Here is an 18,495-nt window from a genome sequence, read left to right as displayed (position 1 = left end):
TGGTGGACTTTGAACAGCTCACACATGTGAAGACACCTTTCCCTCTAGTTTACCTTGGCTCCTCCCCCTCTCAACCTGGCTGATATAAATGTTCTGCAGCCTGTATTTAGACACACAGAGAGCGCCGCGCTTCATTCCCTCCTGTGATCAAACTTCTGAAGATCATTAAAGTCAAACGGGGGGAGTAAACAGAAAAAAAAAACCCAGAGCACAAGTTAAGTTAAGTTGCATGTGTTTTCCATTTCCAGTACAATGTTTACTATTAATATGTAATCAGTGCACACAAAGACCTGCTGACTTTAAATCACACCACCGTCACAATATCTCGCGTTTTTTGTCCCTCTATATTCTTGCTGCGTTTCTATTTGTAGTTGTTTGGACCTCGTACTTCTTCCTTTTACCTTATTTATCTGTTTCTGTGCTGCAACAACCTCATTTCAAGTCAAAGTCAGTCACCAAAAGGATGAATTCTGTGGAGAAAATTAATGAAAGGCAATTCATACAATATTTGTATATTTCTACTGCGCTGCCATCAACAGAGACTGACATGCTGCCATGGCTAATTTAAAAAAAGAAAGGAATCTTCTAGCACCTTCGCATCAGGAAGTGTCCGAGGGGATTTCCCACAGTTACATCATCAACTTGTAACTTCAAGAATGAATCAGTATCAGTCTAAAAATATTTGTTGCGCATTATATTTAACATCCGGCTTTCTTTTGAGCAAGGATCCTCCTGCCATTGTGCTGACTCATACCAGTATCGATAAGTGGGCAATTCCTTCAACGACCTGAGGGCGGGGTCGACACAGCTGTAGCTAATTATCAACCAACTCTGGTGTAAAACCAGGTGGGGGCTCGAAGCGTCAGGGAAGACTCCTCGTATGAAGACTCGGAGGATAAAGACCTAGGAGTCTTTCGTTGGAGTCTTTCGTGGTGGCTGAGGGCGGCTGAGTATAAACATTTCCCTGTGATAATGTGTTTTCTTTCCATACCTGTGTGCACATCTACTCGTAGATACTACAGACCGCGGACTTGTTCACACATGCATCAAAATCCCTCCTCTCTTATTCATCCCACCTGCTCCACACAGACCCAGCGCCTCGTCACAGGAGGCCTCTGGAACTGTCAGTCAGCCAACCGCAAGGCGGACTTCATCTCTCGTTTCGCTATCAAGCAATCGCTGGACTTCCTGGCTCTCACTGAGACTTGGATCACACCAGACAACACATCAACCCCTGCTGCTCTCTCCTCGGCCTTCTCCTTCAGCCACACACCCAGACCCTCTAGTCGGGGTGGTGGTTCAGGTCTACTCATCTCACCCAAATCGAGATTTTCCCTCTACCCGCTTCCATTATTTACCCCACTGTTTTTTGAGTTTCATGCATTGACGGTTACTCATCCTGTCAGGATCTGTAGTGTTGTGTCGTGTTTCCTGTCTTATTTTGAAGTCCTTGTCTCTCGTGTCCTCTGTTTCTCTCCACTTCCTGTCCCTGTGATTGTCTGCCCTGTCCCTGATTGTTTCCTCCTGTGTCATGTCTGCTGTCTTTACTTCCTCATATGTGATTACCTCTCCCTGCCCTGATGTGTTTCACCTGTGTCTCGTTAACTCCCCTCCCAGTGTGTATATATACTCTGTGCTTCACTTGTCTCGTTGCCAGTTCGTTTTTCTTCACCTGTGAGTCAACTTACCAGCGTTCTTCCTGCCTGATATCCTGTTCTGATTCCGACGTCCCTTCGTTTCCGAGTAAGCCCGATCCCTGCCTGTACCTCTGCCGAGTTTGACTGCCCTCCTGTGAATGACCCTGGACTGTTTACGTTGACGATTCTACTCTCCCCTGAGTGAGACAGCTGCTCTCACCACAGCGGGTCAGAGCCTTGCCGACCGGCCTCAGTCCCTCCCCAGTTACATCGGGAGAACCTTCGGCGGTCCTTCTCCAGAGACTCTATCCTGTTACAATATTACCTTTATCAATAAAGGATTCCTTGTGAACTTTACTCTCTGCCTCGGGTCGTGCATTTGGGTTCTCTCATTAGTGCCCCGGCGTGACACATCCGGTTCATCTAACCATTGTTGTTCTCTACCGTCCACCTGGCTCCTTTGGGAGACTTCTTGGAAGAACTAGACGTCCTCCTATCAAACTTCCCAGAAAACGGCCCCCCGCTCATCCTTCCGGGCGACTTTAACATCCAGACAGAGAAGTCATGTGACCTGCTACTCTTGATGTCCTCCTTTGCTCTCTCGGTCAGTCTTTCCCCTCTGATTCCTTCTCACTCATGCAGCCTAACTTTGCCACTGACACTCTTCTCTCTACGCTGTCTTCCTCTCTTGATTCTCTCTGTCCTCTTACAAGTCGAAAGGTCCTCAAGTCCTCTCCGGCTCCATGGCTGTCCGAACCGGTGCGTGCCGAGAGAGCCACTATGCGAGCATCGGAAAGGAAATGGTGAAAATCCAAACACGCCGACGACCTGCTCGCCTATCAATCTCTTCTCTCCTCCTTCTTTGCCTCTATCTCTGCAGCCAAAAGTCTGTTCTACCAATCCAGAATCAAATCATCTTTTTCTAACCCCAAAAAACTCTTGTCTATTTTTTCCAACCTCCTTAACCCCCCTGGTCCCCCCCCTCCCTCCACCCTCCTACCAAGCAACTTTGTTGAATACTTTACAAAAAAGATAGACGACATACGCTCTTCATTTACTAATCCATCTTCCTCAACTACACCTCCAGTAACTTCACCTTCTTCCCCCTTGTTTTCCTCTTTTATCCCCCTGTCTCCCAATCAAGTTCTTACCTTGGTAACCTCTGCCCGCCCAACCACCTGCCCCCCTGACCCCATCCCTTCTCACCTTCTCCAGTCCATTGCTCCGGACCTTCTTCCCTTTCTCACCCATCTTATTAACACCTCCCTCTCAAACGGCTGTTTCCCCAACTCTCTGAAGGAGGCAAGAGTCAACCCTCTCCTGAAGAAACCCACTCTCGACCCATCTGAAGTCAATAACTACAGACCTGTCTCTCTCCTTCCCTTCCTTTCCAAAACTCTAGAGCGAGCTATCTTTAACCAAGTCTCCTCCTTTCTTCACAGTAACAACCTTCTAGACCCCCACCAGTCTGGATTCAAGGCAGGCCACTCAGACTGCCCTCCTTGCTGTCTCTGAGCAGCTTCACACTGCTGGAGCAGCCTCTCTCTCCTCTGTCCTCATCCTTCTAGACCTTTCCGCTGCCTTTGACACAGTGAACCACCAGATCCTTATTTCCTCCCTCCAGGACCTGGTATCTCAGGCACCGCGCTCTCACTCTTCTCATCCTACCTCACCGACCGCTCTTACCGGGTAACCTGGAGAGGATCTGTGTCTGAGCCTTGTCCTCTGACTTCTGGGGTCCCTCAGGGCTCTGTCCTTGGTCCTCTTCTCTTCTCTCTGTACACCAACTCTGTCATTCGCTCGCATGGCTTCTCCTACCACAGCTATGCTGGCGACACCCAACTGATCCTCTCGTTTCCCCAATCAGAAACACAGGTAGCAGCACGAATCTCTGCCTGTCTGACTGACATCTCTCAGTGGAAAATTAACCTGGACAAGACTGAACTTCTCCTCCTTCCAGGAAAAGGCTCTCCCACCCACGACCTGACTATTACCTTCAACAACTCAGTGCTGTCCCCGACTCCGACTGCCAGGAACCTCGGTGTGACGCTCGACAGTCAACTCTCCCTGACTGCCAACATTACCGCAATAACACGCTCCTGTAGGTACATGCTGTACAACATCAGGAGAATACGACCCCTTCTCACTCAGAAGGCGGCACAGGTTCTGGTCCAGGCTCTGGTCATCTCACGGATGGACTATTGCAACTCCCTCCTTCAGGTCTACCTGCTAATGCCATTCGACCTCTACAGCTCATCCAGAATGCAGCTGCTCGACTGGTCTTTAACCTCCCGAAATTTACCCACACTACTCCGCTCCTCCGCGACCTTCACTGGTTACCGGTGGCCGCCCGCATCCGCTTCAAAACATTGGTACTTGCGTACCGTGCTGCGAACAGATCGGGTCCGGTCTACATCCAGGACATGGTCTAACCGTACACCCCAGCTCGTTCACTTCGCTCAGCTTCTGCCAATCGGCTCATAGCTCCGTCGTGACGTCACGTTGTTATGTTATTATGTTAAGTTGTTTTGTTAAGTGGTCACGTTACATTGTAGCATTATCATTGTTATATTGTTACATTATAGTTGTTACGTTATGATACATATTTATAAAACGTATTTGAATAGTTTTCATCCAGCATGCATAGCTTCACCTAATTCGTCGTATGTAATCCACGTAATCATGAACTGAGTATAAAGACCGCAAAACTCCAGGTGAAAAAAGTCAACATTGATTTATTTGTCACTTAACTTTCGTACTTAAGTAACTTCTCCTCTGTTGTTATTTTAACACAAAACCATGATTTTTACCTCAACCTAAATAGTTTTGTTTTCTCAACCAAAACAAAAAAAAATCTAACCATGTTTTGTTTTCTCAACCTAACCATGTTGTTTTGTTTTCTTAACCTAACCATGTTGTTTTGTTTTCTCAACCTAACCATGTTTTGTTTTCTTAACCTAACCATGTTGTTTTGTTTTCTCAACCTAACCATGTTGTTTTGTTTTCTCAACCTAACCATGTTTTGTTTTCTAAATCTAACCATGTTGTTTTGTTTTCTAAATCTTACCATGTTGTTTTGTTTTCTTAACCTAACCATGTTGTTTTGTTTACTCAATCTAACTATGTTGTTTTGTTTTCTTAACCTAACCATGTTGTTTTGTTTTCTTAACCTAACCATGTTTTGTTTTCTAAATCTAACCATGTTGTTTTGTTTTCTAAATCTTACCATGTTGTTTTGTTTTCTTAACCTAACCATGTTGTTTTGTTTACTCAATCTAACCATGTTATTTTGTTTTCTAAATCTAACATGTTATTTTGTTTTCTAAATCTAACATGTTGTTTTGTTTTCTCAATCTAACCTAAAATGGGAAGTAACGATGTCATATGAACTGTTTTCTGAGGAAATGTCGACATTCTAGGATTCATACATATTGATACACACCCAAAGCCTTTTGTTGCAACATGCATGTCTTTGATCTAGACTGATGCAAGCGGTTGAAACACAAGTCAAACAGACTGAGTGACTTTTTGGCAAATATCCAGACTCAGTGATACTGCTCTCCATGGTCGTCAGCGGAGGTGTGTTAATGACCACATCATCCAACATTTCACCTCTTCCTCTGGCTCATAAAGTTATATACAGTATATTATACTTTAACATTTAACCAGGTTATTTTAGTATTTGGAGAGCCGGTGAAAGTTACACTTATTTATATCTTACAACGTTTGGTGTCCTCACCACCACCCGGGTGGCCCTGGAGCTCACATAGCAGACATTCCTCAGGGCCACAAACAGCAGTGATGTCAGTGGGTGATGCAACTCCTCCTCCTCCTCCTCCTCCTCTTCCTCCCTCCTCCTCCTCCTGCTCCTCCTTCTCTTCCTCCTCCTCCTTCTCCTCCTTCTCCTCCTCCTCCTCTTCCTCCTCCTCCTCGGTATAAATGTGTGCCGCCTGGATTTAGACTCACTGGACGAGCTCTTTGACTGAACCTCCGGTGTAAGATGGTTTCTTTTTCATAGCGCTTTGCAAATACAATGAATTATTATTATTATCGTTATTATAAAATGATTTTTTTGATTCTCCTATTGTTTAAGCTAAATAAACTGTTTAAAATGCATCTACAAACATGATGGTCGTATAGAATGTGATGCGTTATAGATTAAACTGTATATATATATATTACAACATGTATACAAAAACTACTATATATTATATAATATTCTGAAATGGGAACTTTTATCTGGTCCTGAATCAGTCTCCAGTGTAGTCCTGGTCCTCTGTAGACCTGCAGAGAGCAGACGGTCTGGTTCTATAGAGTTCTTCTTAAAGCTCCTCATCGGAGCCAACGGGTCGGATTCTGGTGAAACCAGATGACGTCACGCAGGTTCACCAGAACCTCCTTCAGCTCAGACTCCAGCAGAGACCAGTCCACCGTGGACTAGACCCAGATCCAGCAGAGACCAGTCCACCGTGGACTAGACCCAGATCCAGCAGAGACCAGTCCACCGTGGACTAGACCCAGATCCAGCAGAGACCATGTGTATATATATATACATAATATATAGCGTCTCTCTCTCTCTCTCCCTCTCTCTCTCTCTCTCCCCCTCTCTCTCTCTCTCTCCCCCCCTCACTCTCTCTCTCCCCCCCTCCCTCTCTCTCTCTCCCTCCCTCTCTCGCTCCCCCCCTCTCCCTCTCTCTCTCCCCCCCTCTCTCTCCCCCCCTCTCTCTCTCCCTCTCTCTCTCCCTCTCTCGCTCCCTCTCCCTCTCTCGCTCCCTCTCTCTCTCTCGCTCCCCCCCTCTCTCTCTCCCTCTCCCTCTCTCTCTCCCCCCCTCTCTTGCTCCCCCCCCCCTCTCTCTCTCACCCCCCCCCCCCCCCCTGGATTACCGGCGGGGGGCTCCATGAATAACAGAACTGTCCCTCCGAGGTTCGTGGTCTGCAGACGGCAGGAAGGCGTCTCCGTGGAGGACCAGACGTCTTAATTGGTTTCCGGATGCGCGTGTCGCGCTCACGCGCCAATACGTTCAGATTTAATAACTTTTAATGATCCAGGAAGTGCAGCATCACACGCACGTGAATAACCACAGGTACAAACAAAATATTTATACACACACAGTACCCCGAGTTGTACTTATACTGCAGTACTGTCTCAGGTGTAAAGGATTGATTTAGTACATGAAGAGCAATACATCATGTACTATAAATCCTTAAGGGACTAAATACTTCTCCTCCTTAAGGGACTAAATACTTCTCCTTAAGGGACTAAATACTTCTCCTTAAGGGACTAAATACTTCTCCTCCTCCTTAAGGGAAAAATACTTCTCCTCCTCCTTAAGGGAATAAATACTTATTCTCCTCCTTAAGGGACTAAATACTTCTCCTCCTTAAGGGACTAAATACTTATCTTTCTTAAGGGACTAAACACTTCTCCTCCTTAAGGGACTAAACACTTCTCCTCCTTAAGGGACTAAACACTTCTCCTTAAATGACTAAATACTCCTCCTTAAGGGACTAAACACTTCTCCTTAAATTACTAAATACTCCTCCTAAAGGGACTAAACACTTCTCCTCCTTAAGGGACTAAACACTTCTCCTCCTTAAATGACTAAATACTCCTCCTAAAGGGACTAAATACTTCTCCTCCTTAAATGACTAAATACTCCTCCTTAAGGGACTAAATACTTCTCCTCCTTAAGGGACTAAATACTTCTCCTCCTTAAGGGACTAAACACTTCTCCTCCTCCTAAAGGGACTAAATACTTCTCCTCCTTAAGGGACTAAATACTTCTCCTCCTCTGCTTTAATGAATAAAGTAGTATGACTTGTGCGTCTGAATCGTTTCCCTTCAGGTGAGTCAGTCAGCTGATCAGGTGACAACTTGTTCAGGTGACATTCCCGTCGAGCCCTAAAAGCATCGAGCTGCAGGCGTGTGTCTGATCCCCGGCGGGATAACCGGCATCCGCTGCGGTTTGGACTCATTACAACTGGCTCACGATCTACTTCCTGTCTCCTGTAACGTGATTTTAATTTGTCGTGTATTATAATTCACCAACTGCGAAAATAAGACGACCACGTGGGATTCAACGAGCCGATGTTAATGGCTCGTTATAATATTCCTGAGCATCCCCACCCACAGTTTGAGATCTACCTGTATCAAGGTGCGCCATACAAGCCCATGTGAGAGGCCTCTTAAAGAGACAGGCGCCTAAACGGAGCATTTCAGACAGATGGCGAATACAGTTATTTTCAGACGAGTGAGAGAAATAATGTTTAGTTTTTGAACCTGAAGTTGAAAATTAATATTTTATGTCTCCTTTAACTGTTTTCTTCTTTGGCATCTGACATGATTATTATGGCCAAAAATAAAAGCGATTGACATCAAAGAGCTTAAAAAGGCACTCAATGAATCATGAATCACTATTGTATTGAGAAACAAATATTTTTAAACCTAAGGTTATGTACCCGCTAACTAAAACAAAACAAAAAAATAAAGAACATGGAGGAGGGGGAAGGAATCACAGACTTTGATGCAGCTCAGAACAAATGGAATCGGACCTCTTAAACTTATATCCGGTGCCAACTTGTCGCGTTCTTGTGTCGGTGAATTCCAGGAGAATTAATCCCGTGTTTCGTCTGATTGATCCGCATCGGCTCTGTTAGACATGAGCCGTAACTATGGAAACGCCGGCTGGCGGAGGGAAGTGACACCGACTCAACTTCACTTGGCTTAAAAAAGTTCAAATAAAATGCACATTTGAAGATCTGCAACCGGGCATGTGAGGTCATGTGACACAATCAGCAGCAGCTACATGGACCTCATGGGGAGGTTGTTTTGGTCAAATAAAGGTATAATCAATGAGTTATGCTCCTATTCTTAAATTTAAATTTATTTAATGTAGCATTTATTTATTTATTTAGTATACAAACATGTATTTTATCTTTGCCAATGAAAAAATTAGGATTTATGTTTATAAAATGTTCCTTTATCTTTCTAAAATCCCTTTTCTTTTACAATTGTGTATATACATGAATACAAATGTATAAATATGTCATATAAATGGATTCAGAGCATTAACACAACGGTATAACACAATATATGGTACTTATGATCGGTCCTGGCTCAATAAAAAAAGTTTAAAAAATGGAAAAAACTTCTTCCCAAACTTCAATAAAATGTATATAAAGATCTGTTGCCATGGTGAAGAATTATGTTGTATTAAAATGAATGACGTTACATTATAAAACAGAGTGCAACACATTAGAGAAAACAAATATATACATATATATATATATTATATCTAAATAGATATATTATATTATATAGATATAGATATATAGTGTACATATAAAGTGTATATATATATCATATATATATATATAATGTATATATATGTGTATATATAAAGTGTATGTATATATATATATTATATATATATTATATTTATAATATATAATATATATATATATATTATATATATATATATATATATATATATATACATACACTTTATATTATATATCCACTTTATATTTACACTATATATATATATATATATATATATATATATATATAAACCGGTGACATCGAACACGAGGAGACACGGAGCCGCTCAGTCTTCACTGAACTGACACCTTCCTCCACTTTTCTTCTAACGAGGTGAAATTAAGTCGGATTAAAGAGTTTATTAAACCACATGACCCCGACGGGTCATGGAAAGTGACCCAAACATTCTCTTCCAGGCCAAATGAAACACATCTTATCCCCACTGAGTTTTCAGACACACACACACACACGCACACACCTACACACACACACCTGCACACATACACACACACCTACACACACACCTGTACACACATCTACACACACACACACACACACACACTCCTCCCATTCAAAACAATCAACCTAACCGGTCTTACAGTTTGACAGCAGACATTTTTTTTCCGCCCTCCTCCTCCGGTGTGTCGTCGTGACAACATCTGATATGTGACCATGCTTCTCACGCAAAGAAAGCCTGGGAGTCTATAAGAGCCCCCGGGGACCAGATCTACAGAGCAGACAGGACCAGGTCTACAGAGCAGACAGGACCAGGTCTACAGAGCAGACAGGACCAGGTCTACAGAGCAGACAGGACCAGGTCTACAGAGCAGACAGACCAGGTCTACAGAGCAGACAGGACCAGGTCTACAGAGCAGACAGGACCAGGTCTACAGAGCAGACAGGACCAGGTCTACAGGGCAGACAGGACCAGGTCTACAGAGCAGACAGACCAGGTCTACAGAGCAGACAGGACCAGGTCTACAGAGCAGACAGGACCAGGTCTACAGAGCAGACAGGACCAGGTCTACAGAGCAGACAGGACCAGGTCTACAGAGCAGACAGGACCAGGTCTACAGAGCAGACAGGACCAGGTCTACAGAGCAGACGGATCCAGCAGACACACAGTATGGGTAAGACTCTATACTCGTCTACATGCTTTCACTTCCTGTAAGTCTGGAAAAATTCACTGTGCATTTTTGGAGCCTTGTAAGTGAACATAGTTGGTAAAGAAATAGCACAAATCAGAAGCCAATCATCTTGGTTTGATCGTTTGAGGACAATTAATCAATTAAAAGTGTGCTAAATAACTTAAATTTACTTAAATATTAAAATATTCATACACCTGCTTAATTGCTGATTCTCTGACATTTAAATTAAATTTTGCTAACAAAATATAGAAAAATAGGTCCGTTAAATAATATTTAGTATTTATAACCAGCGAACAATGTTTTAAAGTTTAATGTTTGAGGTACTTTGCATACTACAAGGTATAATATGAGTATAGTACTGCATCATATCATATATTTATGTAAAAAGTAGTAACTTTAAGTGTAGAATAAATGTAGTGCCTTTGAAATGTAATGGAGTAGAAGAAATACAAATGCAAAGAAAAATACAAGTATGTCGCCCCCTGGTGGTCAGTAGAGTTAATGCAGCTTTAACACATGAAGCATAGACTTCTATACAACCAGGGGAGTCGCCCCCTGGTGGTCAGTAGAGTTAATGCAGCTTTAACACATGAAGCATATACTTCTATACAACCAGAGGAGTCGCCCCCTGGTGGTCATTAGAGAGAATGCAGCTTTAACACATGAAGCATAGACTTCTATACAACCAGGGGAGTCGCCCCCTGGTGGTCAGTAGAGAGAATGCAGCTTTAACACATGAAGCATAGACTTCTATACAACCAGAGGAGTCGCCCCCTGGTGGTCAGTAGAGAGAATGCAGCTTTAACACATGAAGCATAGACTTCTATACAACCAGAGGAGTCGCCCCCTGGTGGTCAGTAGAGAGAATGCAGCTTTAACACATGAAGCATAGACTTCTATACAACCAGAGGAGTCGCCCCCTGGTGGTCAGGAGAGAGAATGCAGCTGACGTAAAACGATCGGTGGATCCAATCATTTTCATCAATCAATTTTGTTTGTGTGTGTGTGTGTGTTTGTGTGTGTGTGTGTGTGTGTGTGTGTGTGTGACACAGCTCAGAAGACGGCCCTGATCGTGTACGCCCACCAGAGTCCGGGTTCGTTCAACGCGGCGGTGCGTGACGTGGCGATGCAGGAGCTGGCGGCGCAGGGCTTCAGGGTGCTGGTGTCCGACCTGTACGCCGCCAACTTCATAGCCAACTCCACGCAGGACGACGTCATCGGTGACCTCACCGCCAATGTTTATATTCGCTAATAAGCTTCACGTATTCATATTGGTTTCTACTGGTGTAATTTTCCATTTTTGTTTCATTTTTAGGTATTTTTTTAACCTGTTAAAAATTAGTAACAAATGTTGGGACTATCTATGGGACTATTTTCAGCGGCGCATTAATCTACATTTGATGCATCCTTGGGAAGAAATAAAGAGATGAATGAAACTTTGATTCACTCGCAATATGTGTGCACTAAACATTCACCGTTTTAGTATTTTCATGGGATTTGTTGCTGTTCTGACGGAGGGCGTTGTGTTCAGGTGACCTGAAGAACCCGGAGCTCTTCCAGTATGGAGAGGAGACCATGCACGCCTGGATGGAAGGCCGCCTCAGCGACGACATCGTGGCCGAGCAGCGCAAAGTAGAGGAGGCCGAGCTCATCATCTTCCAGGTCGGAGGTCAATCACGTCGCTGTAGTTTCTCCCGGGCGGCAACTTCATCTTCTGAATAGTGAAGTCAATGCTGGAGAACCTGCATTCTCTCTCCTGACCACCAGGGGGCGACTCCTCTGGTTGTATAGAAGTCTATGCTTCATGTGTTAAAGCTGCATTCTCTCTCCTGACCACCAGGGGGAGACTCCTCTGGTTGTATAGAAGTCTATGCTTCATGTGTTAAAGCTGCATTCTCTCTCCTGACCACCAGGGGGAGACTCCTCTGGTTGTATAGAAGTCTATGCTTCATGTGTTAAAGCTGCATTCTCTCTCCTGACCACCAGGGGGCGACTCCTCTGGTTGTATAGAAGTCTATGCTTCATGTGTTAAAGCTGCATTCTCTCTCCTGACCACCAGGGGGCGACTCCTCTGGTTGTATAGAAGTCTATGCTTCATGTGTTAAAGCTGCATTCTCTCTCCTGACCACCAGGGGGAGACTCCTCTGGTTGTATAGAAGTCTATGCTTCATGTGTTAAAGCTGCATTCTCTCTCCTGACCACCAGGGGGCGACTCCTCTGGTTGTATAGAAGTCTATGCTTCATGTGTTAAAGCTGCATTCTCTCTCCTGACCACCAGGGGGCGACTCCTCTGGTTGTATAGAAGTCTATGCTTCATGTGTTAAAGCTGCATTCTCTCTCCTGACCACCAGGAGGAGACTCCTCTGGTCCATTTAAAGATAAATAAAAATAAAAATCTAAATATAGTTTTCTGTCTCTTCTCCCAGTTTCCTTTGTACTGGTTCAGTGTGCCGGCCATCATGAAGGGATGGATGGACCGCGTTCTCACACAAGGCTTCGCTTTCTCCCTGGAGAAGATATACGATAACGGGGTGTTCAAGGTCCGTCTCTTTATATTAACCATCATTTATATATATATTGTAAATTAATAGTAAATCATACTTTAGTTAATACTTATTTTACTTCTAAAAAACAATACAATTATAATAATTGTTTAATAATTATTAGTTATTTTATTATTAGTTTGTTTAATATTAAATAATTTGTTTATGAATTATACAATAACCATTGAATTCGGCTTTAGTACACACTTCATTAACACATTAATATACCATATTAAGTATTTGTTAATGATAAGCAAATTACATTTCATGTGCTCTAGTTGTCAGATATGAAAACTTATTTTACGGATACACATTATACATCATTAAAACTGTTTTATTGTATTTTCCCTCGTGTTTTTACCGTATATGTTTTTTTTTTTAACGTTTCCTCGAAGGACAAGAAAGCGATGTTGTCGTTCACGACCGGAGCCACGAAGACGATGTTCCAGCCCGACGGCATCAACGGAGACATCAACATCGCCCTCTGGCCTCTGCAGGTGAGCCGCAGACACACTAAGAAGAGACTGAAGTTTAAAAAAATATATATTTTTATAACACAATAAAAGAATCAAAACTATTTCAAAATAAGATAAAGATTAGACGGCGCCAAAGACCACACGCCCTTTGAGACAATACGGGGCTGGAGGCGATTCACAGCGCTTATGAATGAATCACGTTTTGGTGATCTGGTTTTGAAAAACCCAATTAACTTTGTCTCTCTCTCTCTCTCTCTCTCTCTCTCTCTCTCTCTCTCTCTCTCTCTCTCTCTCTCTCTCTCTCTCTCTCTCTCTCTCTCTCTCTCTCTCTCTCTCTCTCTCTCTCTCTCTCTCTCTCTCTCTCTCTCTCTCTCTCTCTCTCTCTCTCTCTCTCTCTCTCTCTCTCTCTCTCTCTCTCTCTCTCTCTCTCTCTCTCTCTCTCTCTCTCTCTCTCTCTCTCTCTCTCTCTCTCTCTCTCTCTCTCTCTCTCTCTCTCTCTCTCTCTCTCTCTCTCTCTCTCTCTCTCTCTCTCTCTCTCTCTCTCTCTCTCTCTCTCTCTCTCTCTCTCCTTCGCTCTCTCTTGTTTTTTTCTTCCAGAATGGCACTTTGCACTTCTGTGGATTCCAGGTTCTCGCTCCTCAGATATTCTGGAGTCCGGCTCACTGTCCCAACGCGGCGAGAACCGCGATGCTGGACGGGTGGCGAGCCCGAGTTAAAGGCCTGTTGGCGGAGAGGCCTTTGACCTTTGCCCCCTGCGAGCTGTTTGACCTCAGCTTCCAGGGCGGGTTCCTGCTCTGGCCCAAAGTGAGGGAGGAGCGAGAGTCGCGGCCGTACGGCATCACCACAGGACACCATCTGGGGAAACCTCTGCCGCCCGACAACCAGATGAAAGCTCAGACAGGAAGTGACCGACCGGACGGCAGGAAGTAGAACTTCATGTCAACGAGCTGAAATAAAAAATATTTAGAAAACTGGAACTTCTATTTCTATTTAGATTAAAAATATTCACATTTGCATACATACTGAAGACAGAAGGCTAATAGTTCTATACTATACCACAGTGTGGTATACTATGATACCATAATATACGATACCATACTGTAGTATACTATGATATACTATAATATACTATACAACACTTTAAGCTATACTTTAATTGAGGCTATACTATACTGTAGTATCCTATACTATACTATGCTATGCTATACTTAACAATACTCTGCTATCCTATTATAAACTATACTATACAATCCTATACGCTATACTGTCCTGTACTATAACATACTATACTACAATATACTTTACTACAATATACTATACTCTATTATGCTATAATATACAAGGCTATACTCTACTTTACTGTAGTATACTTTACAATGCAACACTTTACTATAGAATACAATAATATAATATAATATAGTATAGTACAGGATAGTACACTATACTAGGCTATACTATATACTATATTGCGGATAGAAACAATAAGTGCAACTTTTTAAGTTTTTTTTTTTTTTTGTTGAAACCTCTCAGAAAATGACATCTTGTTCCCCTGGTGACAATTGTGCATCTTAATTTAATGGATCATAGTTGTCAGTGGAAGAAGTGCTGTTTATTTATATGACATCAATGACTCTCCCTCCTTTGTCCCACATTAATGTGTTTTTTTGGATGTGGTGGATTTTGTTCCTCTCTGTTTGGTTAGCAGCTGGATTGTGGTGCATAAAGTAGCAGTTGGGCCTCTTTGTGTGCAATGTTTGTATCCTGTTACCCACAAAGGCACCATTAAGGCCATTGCAACCAGTACTCGCATGCTGGAATAAGGTTTTATCACAGGGTTTCTGTGTATAGTGACACTTGAAGGTATGATCATGCACAATGAAACACAACAAAACACTTTTGACACGGGGACTCTCTGCAAGATGAGCTCGAGTGATGCAAACACAGTACATCTGAGGTTTTGGGCCTTTGTGTAACTTTAACAGGAGGGTTTTTATATCTCTGATTACTGAATGTCTTAGTGGTTCTGGGATGTTGTGATAACAATGTTCTTCCATTTTATGTTATTTTATAAATAAAAATAAATATACAGATTAATTGCAAATGAAACTAATCGTGAATTGCACCCTTTAACTAGGTGATACTGTAAGATATGGTTATGTTTATGTTCTTCACGGTGGGTTACACCAACAATAACTAACAAAGGGAACCGAGGTCAAAATAAATCGCCGTTTAAAAAGCAGAAACATGTGAATTCTGAATATCAAACAACAAACATCTTAGTTAGAGGCCAAGAATAAATGTTCCTGCTTGATTGTGATCACCTGAGTGTGAAGGAAGTGGGCGTGTCCCAGTTGCTCGCCTGCCGAACCACCCCTCCGTGTGCGCGGCGCGATGGAACGGTCCGGGTGTGACGTCACCGCCAGGGCAGCAGACCGCTGGCGAAGAGGAGATTGTTGTTTGTTGTTTTAGCTCCGAAGTGCTCGACAGCCGTGCTGCGTCCGTCTCGTGCGCTTTTTTTTTTTTAAAACAGACAGTCACGCGCTAAAGAGGGTGAAACTCTAGATAAATATATTCAGCATATACATTTATAACATATCGCGTTTTTATTGCGACCTTTTCCAGCTGCATCGAGCGAGAGAAGAGCCCCGGAAACATGAAATGGATGTTCAAAGAGGATCACTCCTTGGGTAAGGAGAGGAAGGACTGTGTCATGCATAACACAACATTTATAAAAATAATTTAATATTGTATAAAGCTAATTCCTCAATTTGAGAGCAGGGGGTACATTAGGGTGTGGAGGTAGGTAAATCCCTTCATAATAAGGTCGGTTGCACGCGCCGGCCTGTGCTGCAGGCTTATTGTTTCCACGGGAGGCTCTGGGGGCTTTTATTCATCTTTTTAATGGAGTTACACATAAATATAAACGTTGTGTATTAATATCAGCTGGTTGACGTTAAGTCCGATGCCTTGTAGATGACATGGCACCGTGTCTTTGTCCGTGTTCGGGCTGCAGGTGGAGACGCGTTAAGCTGCTGGAGCCTCCACCGGGGATCGAACCCGCGTCTGTTTTTATCGAGATAAACACGGTTCATCCCTTTTTGCTTCCAATCTGTTATAAACTCGAGGCCCCGAAGGGACCAAAAGAAAAGTTGTTTTCGGCAGAAGAAGTGCAGGCCTGGTTTTAGCTCACGTTTGAGTGGTTAATATCATTAATTCAGATTTATTTGTATCAATAAATCGACTAAAAGAATGTCCGGATTGGTTTGTAGACTCCTAAAAGGGATTCCTTATAACAGCACACATTGTCCAAAGTAGTTTACATACTAACATGAATTATGATGAAGCATGTGAGACACTTAAATAAGCTTAAATAAAGCAGTTTATTTGCTTCATATGAAACTAAATCATATCTGCTGTTGTAATTATGAATATTGTAATCCTAAAATGTTGCAACATTCATATTCTACATGTACTTCCTGTTGACGTGCTAGCTGGTGGTAGCAAGTTGGTTGTTTATCAGACTTTTTAAAAAGAAGCTTTAATGCTCAGTTTACATGTTTATTAATTATTATATTATTAATGGCGTTGAGAAATAATGTGCTCTTTAAATTTGTTTCTTACGTGTTAAAAGTGATAAAACTGGTGTTTCTCCACCACGGTTGTTATTGTTGGTGTCAGTGTTTGGACTACATTACCCACAACCCCCCTCTGCTTCCTGTGAGAAGGAGGATGTTTATTGCCAAAGTGTGTTTGCACACACAAGGAATTTAACCTGCTGGTAAACACAGTGCAAGAGTGTAGGAAAGTATTTAACTATAACACATATTAAAGTTAACAATATAATACACCTGTGTATATTTACGTGTATATTTAAAGTGAAGTGATATGTAAATGTCTGTAATTGATCGCACAGGTACAAATAAATTAGTCTCAACATAAGATGGTGTTAAAATAATAAAAAGTAAATCATTTAAATCATTTTTCTAATTAGCGGAAGTCATTTTTCTGTCGATTCAGAAATCATTTTATTAGTAGCATAAAATAATGTAACTTTAATTTGGTCGCTTATTACATGTAATTAAGATAACCGAGTTTTGTCTTTTTATATTTTTAATTTCTGTGTTCATTTTTTAATTTTAATTAACTTTTTAAGAAGAGCATTTTAATTAATGCTGATTTATAAGAGCTAAAGTAAGAAAACTAAATTAAATAAGAAAATAGACTTAAAGTAAAACTTCGAGGAAAGACACTAAAATATGTAATAAGAATAATTGATAATGGCTTTCCGCATGAATGACGTCGTGGAGGGTTGCTACGACAACGGATACGAGTCACTGCGTCGGTGTTTTACTGACGGTGCACTTCGGCCCTCTTAAGCGATGCATTGATTAGATCCTCTGCTTGTGAATCTGTTAAATATTGATCTCTGCACACTAGAAACATGCAGTCCTGTGGCTCGATCAACGTCATTAATGAAATGACGCTTCTTCTATTTACTTTCTTTTTTCTCTCCACCAGAACATCGATGCATAGAATCGGCCAAAATCCGCAGCAAGTACCCTGATCGCGTCCCGGTGAGTGAAACCGGCTCTGCACCGGGCCTCGGCCTTTTGAGCCGGGCTTCCGCGGGCCACCGTAATCACGCCGTCTTGTGTGCGTCCCCGTCAGGTGATCGTGGAGAAGGTGTCGGGGTCGCAGATCGTGGACATCGACAAGAGGAAGTACCTCGTCCCCTCCGACATCACGGTGGCTCAGTTCATGTGGATCATCAGGAAGCGCATCCAGCTGCCCTCCGAGAAGGCCATCTTCCTGTTTGTGGACAAGACGGTGCCCCAGTCCAGGTAAGAGGAGGGGGGGGCAAAATACCCAGAAAAGTCCCTTTTCTAAAAGGTAGATTTGTTTCTTTTTATCTGAATATCTTTGTGATTTAAACTGTGCATAATGTCTGTGAGAAGTTATGACGGGCATTTAAAATATACATAGACAAAGAGATAAATTGATGATGTGAAGATGAAGATGATGTGAAGATGCAGAGAGAAGGAGTCAAACCCACCATCCCTCCTCTCAGACCAGCAGTGACTCGGCACTTTCTGCCTCTGAGGCCAACAGCTTCAAGCTTTTACTCTTGTTTCTAAATGGAGGTGTGTGTGTGTGTGTGTGTGTGTGTGTGTGTGTGTGTGTGTGTGTGTGTGTGTGTGTGTGTGTGTGTGTGTGTGTGTGTGTGTGAGTGTGTGTGTGTGTGTGTGTGTGTGTGTGTGTGTGTGTGTGTGTGTGTGTGTGTGTGTGTGTGTGTGTGTGTGTGTGTGTGTGTGTGTGTGTGTGTGTGTGTGTGTGTGTGTGTGTGTGTGTGTGTGTGTGTGTGTGTGTGTG

At 42.8% G+C, this 18,495-nt stretch overlaps 2 protein-coding genes and 1 long non-coding RNA gene across 3 annotated transcripts in view; all 3 read left to right on the top strand.

Annotated features, from left to right (window-relative positions):
• Positions 1 to 4,952: 4,952 nt before the first annotated feature.
• LOC117728700 lies at positions 4,953 to 8,013 on the top strand. Its single transcript, XR_004609243.1, has 2 exons — positions 4,953 to 5,632; positions 6,547 to 8,013. It is a non-coding gene; the product is annotated as an uncharacterized LOC117728700 (long non-coding RNA).
• Positions 8,014 to 9,581: 1,568 nt separating this feature from the next.
• Positions 9,582 to 14,096, top strand: LOC117728694 (NAD(P)H dehydrogenase [quinone] 1-like). Its single transcript, XM_034529485.1, has 6 exons — positions 9,582 to 10,088; positions 11,159 to 11,326; positions 11,638 to 11,768; positions 12,533 to 12,646; positions 13,045 to 13,146; positions 13,723 to 14,096. Exons 1-6 carry the CDS (start codon positions 10,085 to 10,087, stop codon positions 14,053 to 14,055), a joined length of 852 nt encoding a protein of 283 aa, XP_034385376.1. The 5' UTR covers positions 9,582 to 10,084; the 3' UTR covers positions 14,056 to 14,096.
• A 1,437-nt stretch (positions 14,097 to 15,533) lies between these two features.
• LOC117728698 (gamma-aminobutyric acid receptor-associated protein-like 2) overlaps positions 15,534 to 18,495 on the top strand; it is a 4,526-nt gene continuing 1,564 nt past the window's right edge. Inside the window, exons 1-3 of the mRNA XM_034529488.1 lie at positions 15,534 to 15,812; positions 17,644 to 17,699; positions 17,794 to 17,966. Of these exons, the coding sequence (XP_034385379.1) occupies positions 15,779 to 15,812; positions 17,644 to 17,699; positions 17,794 to 17,966 (263 nt within the window). The 5' untranslated portion in view covers positions 15,534 to 15,778. The remainder of the gene's footprint in view (positions 15,813 to 17,643; positions 17,700 to 17,793; positions 17,967 to 18,495) is intronic.

This window comes from Cyclopterus lumpus, chromosome 3 (assembly GCF_009769545.1).
Source record: "Cyclopterus lumpus isolate fCycLum1 chromosome 3, fCycLum1.pri, whole genome shotgun sequence".
NCBI lineage: Eukaryota > Metazoa > Chordata > Actinopteri > Perciformes > Cyclopteridae > Cyclopterus > Cyclopterus lumpus.
The sequence above is the reverse complement of the archived record's forward strand: the minus strand, read 5'-3'. Positions and strand labels throughout refer to the sequence as shown.

Coding starts and splice junctions, on each gene's coding strand:
- LOC117728694 (XM_034529485.1), top strand. Junction 11,769..12,532: donor CCGAGCTCATCATCTTCCAG/GTCGGAGGTCAA, acceptor CTCTTCTCCCAG/TTTCCTTTGTACTGGTTCAG. Junction 13,147..13,722: donor TCGCCCTCTGGCCTCTGCAG/GTGAGCCGCAGA, acceptor TTTTTCTTCCAG/AATGGCACTTTGCACTTCTG.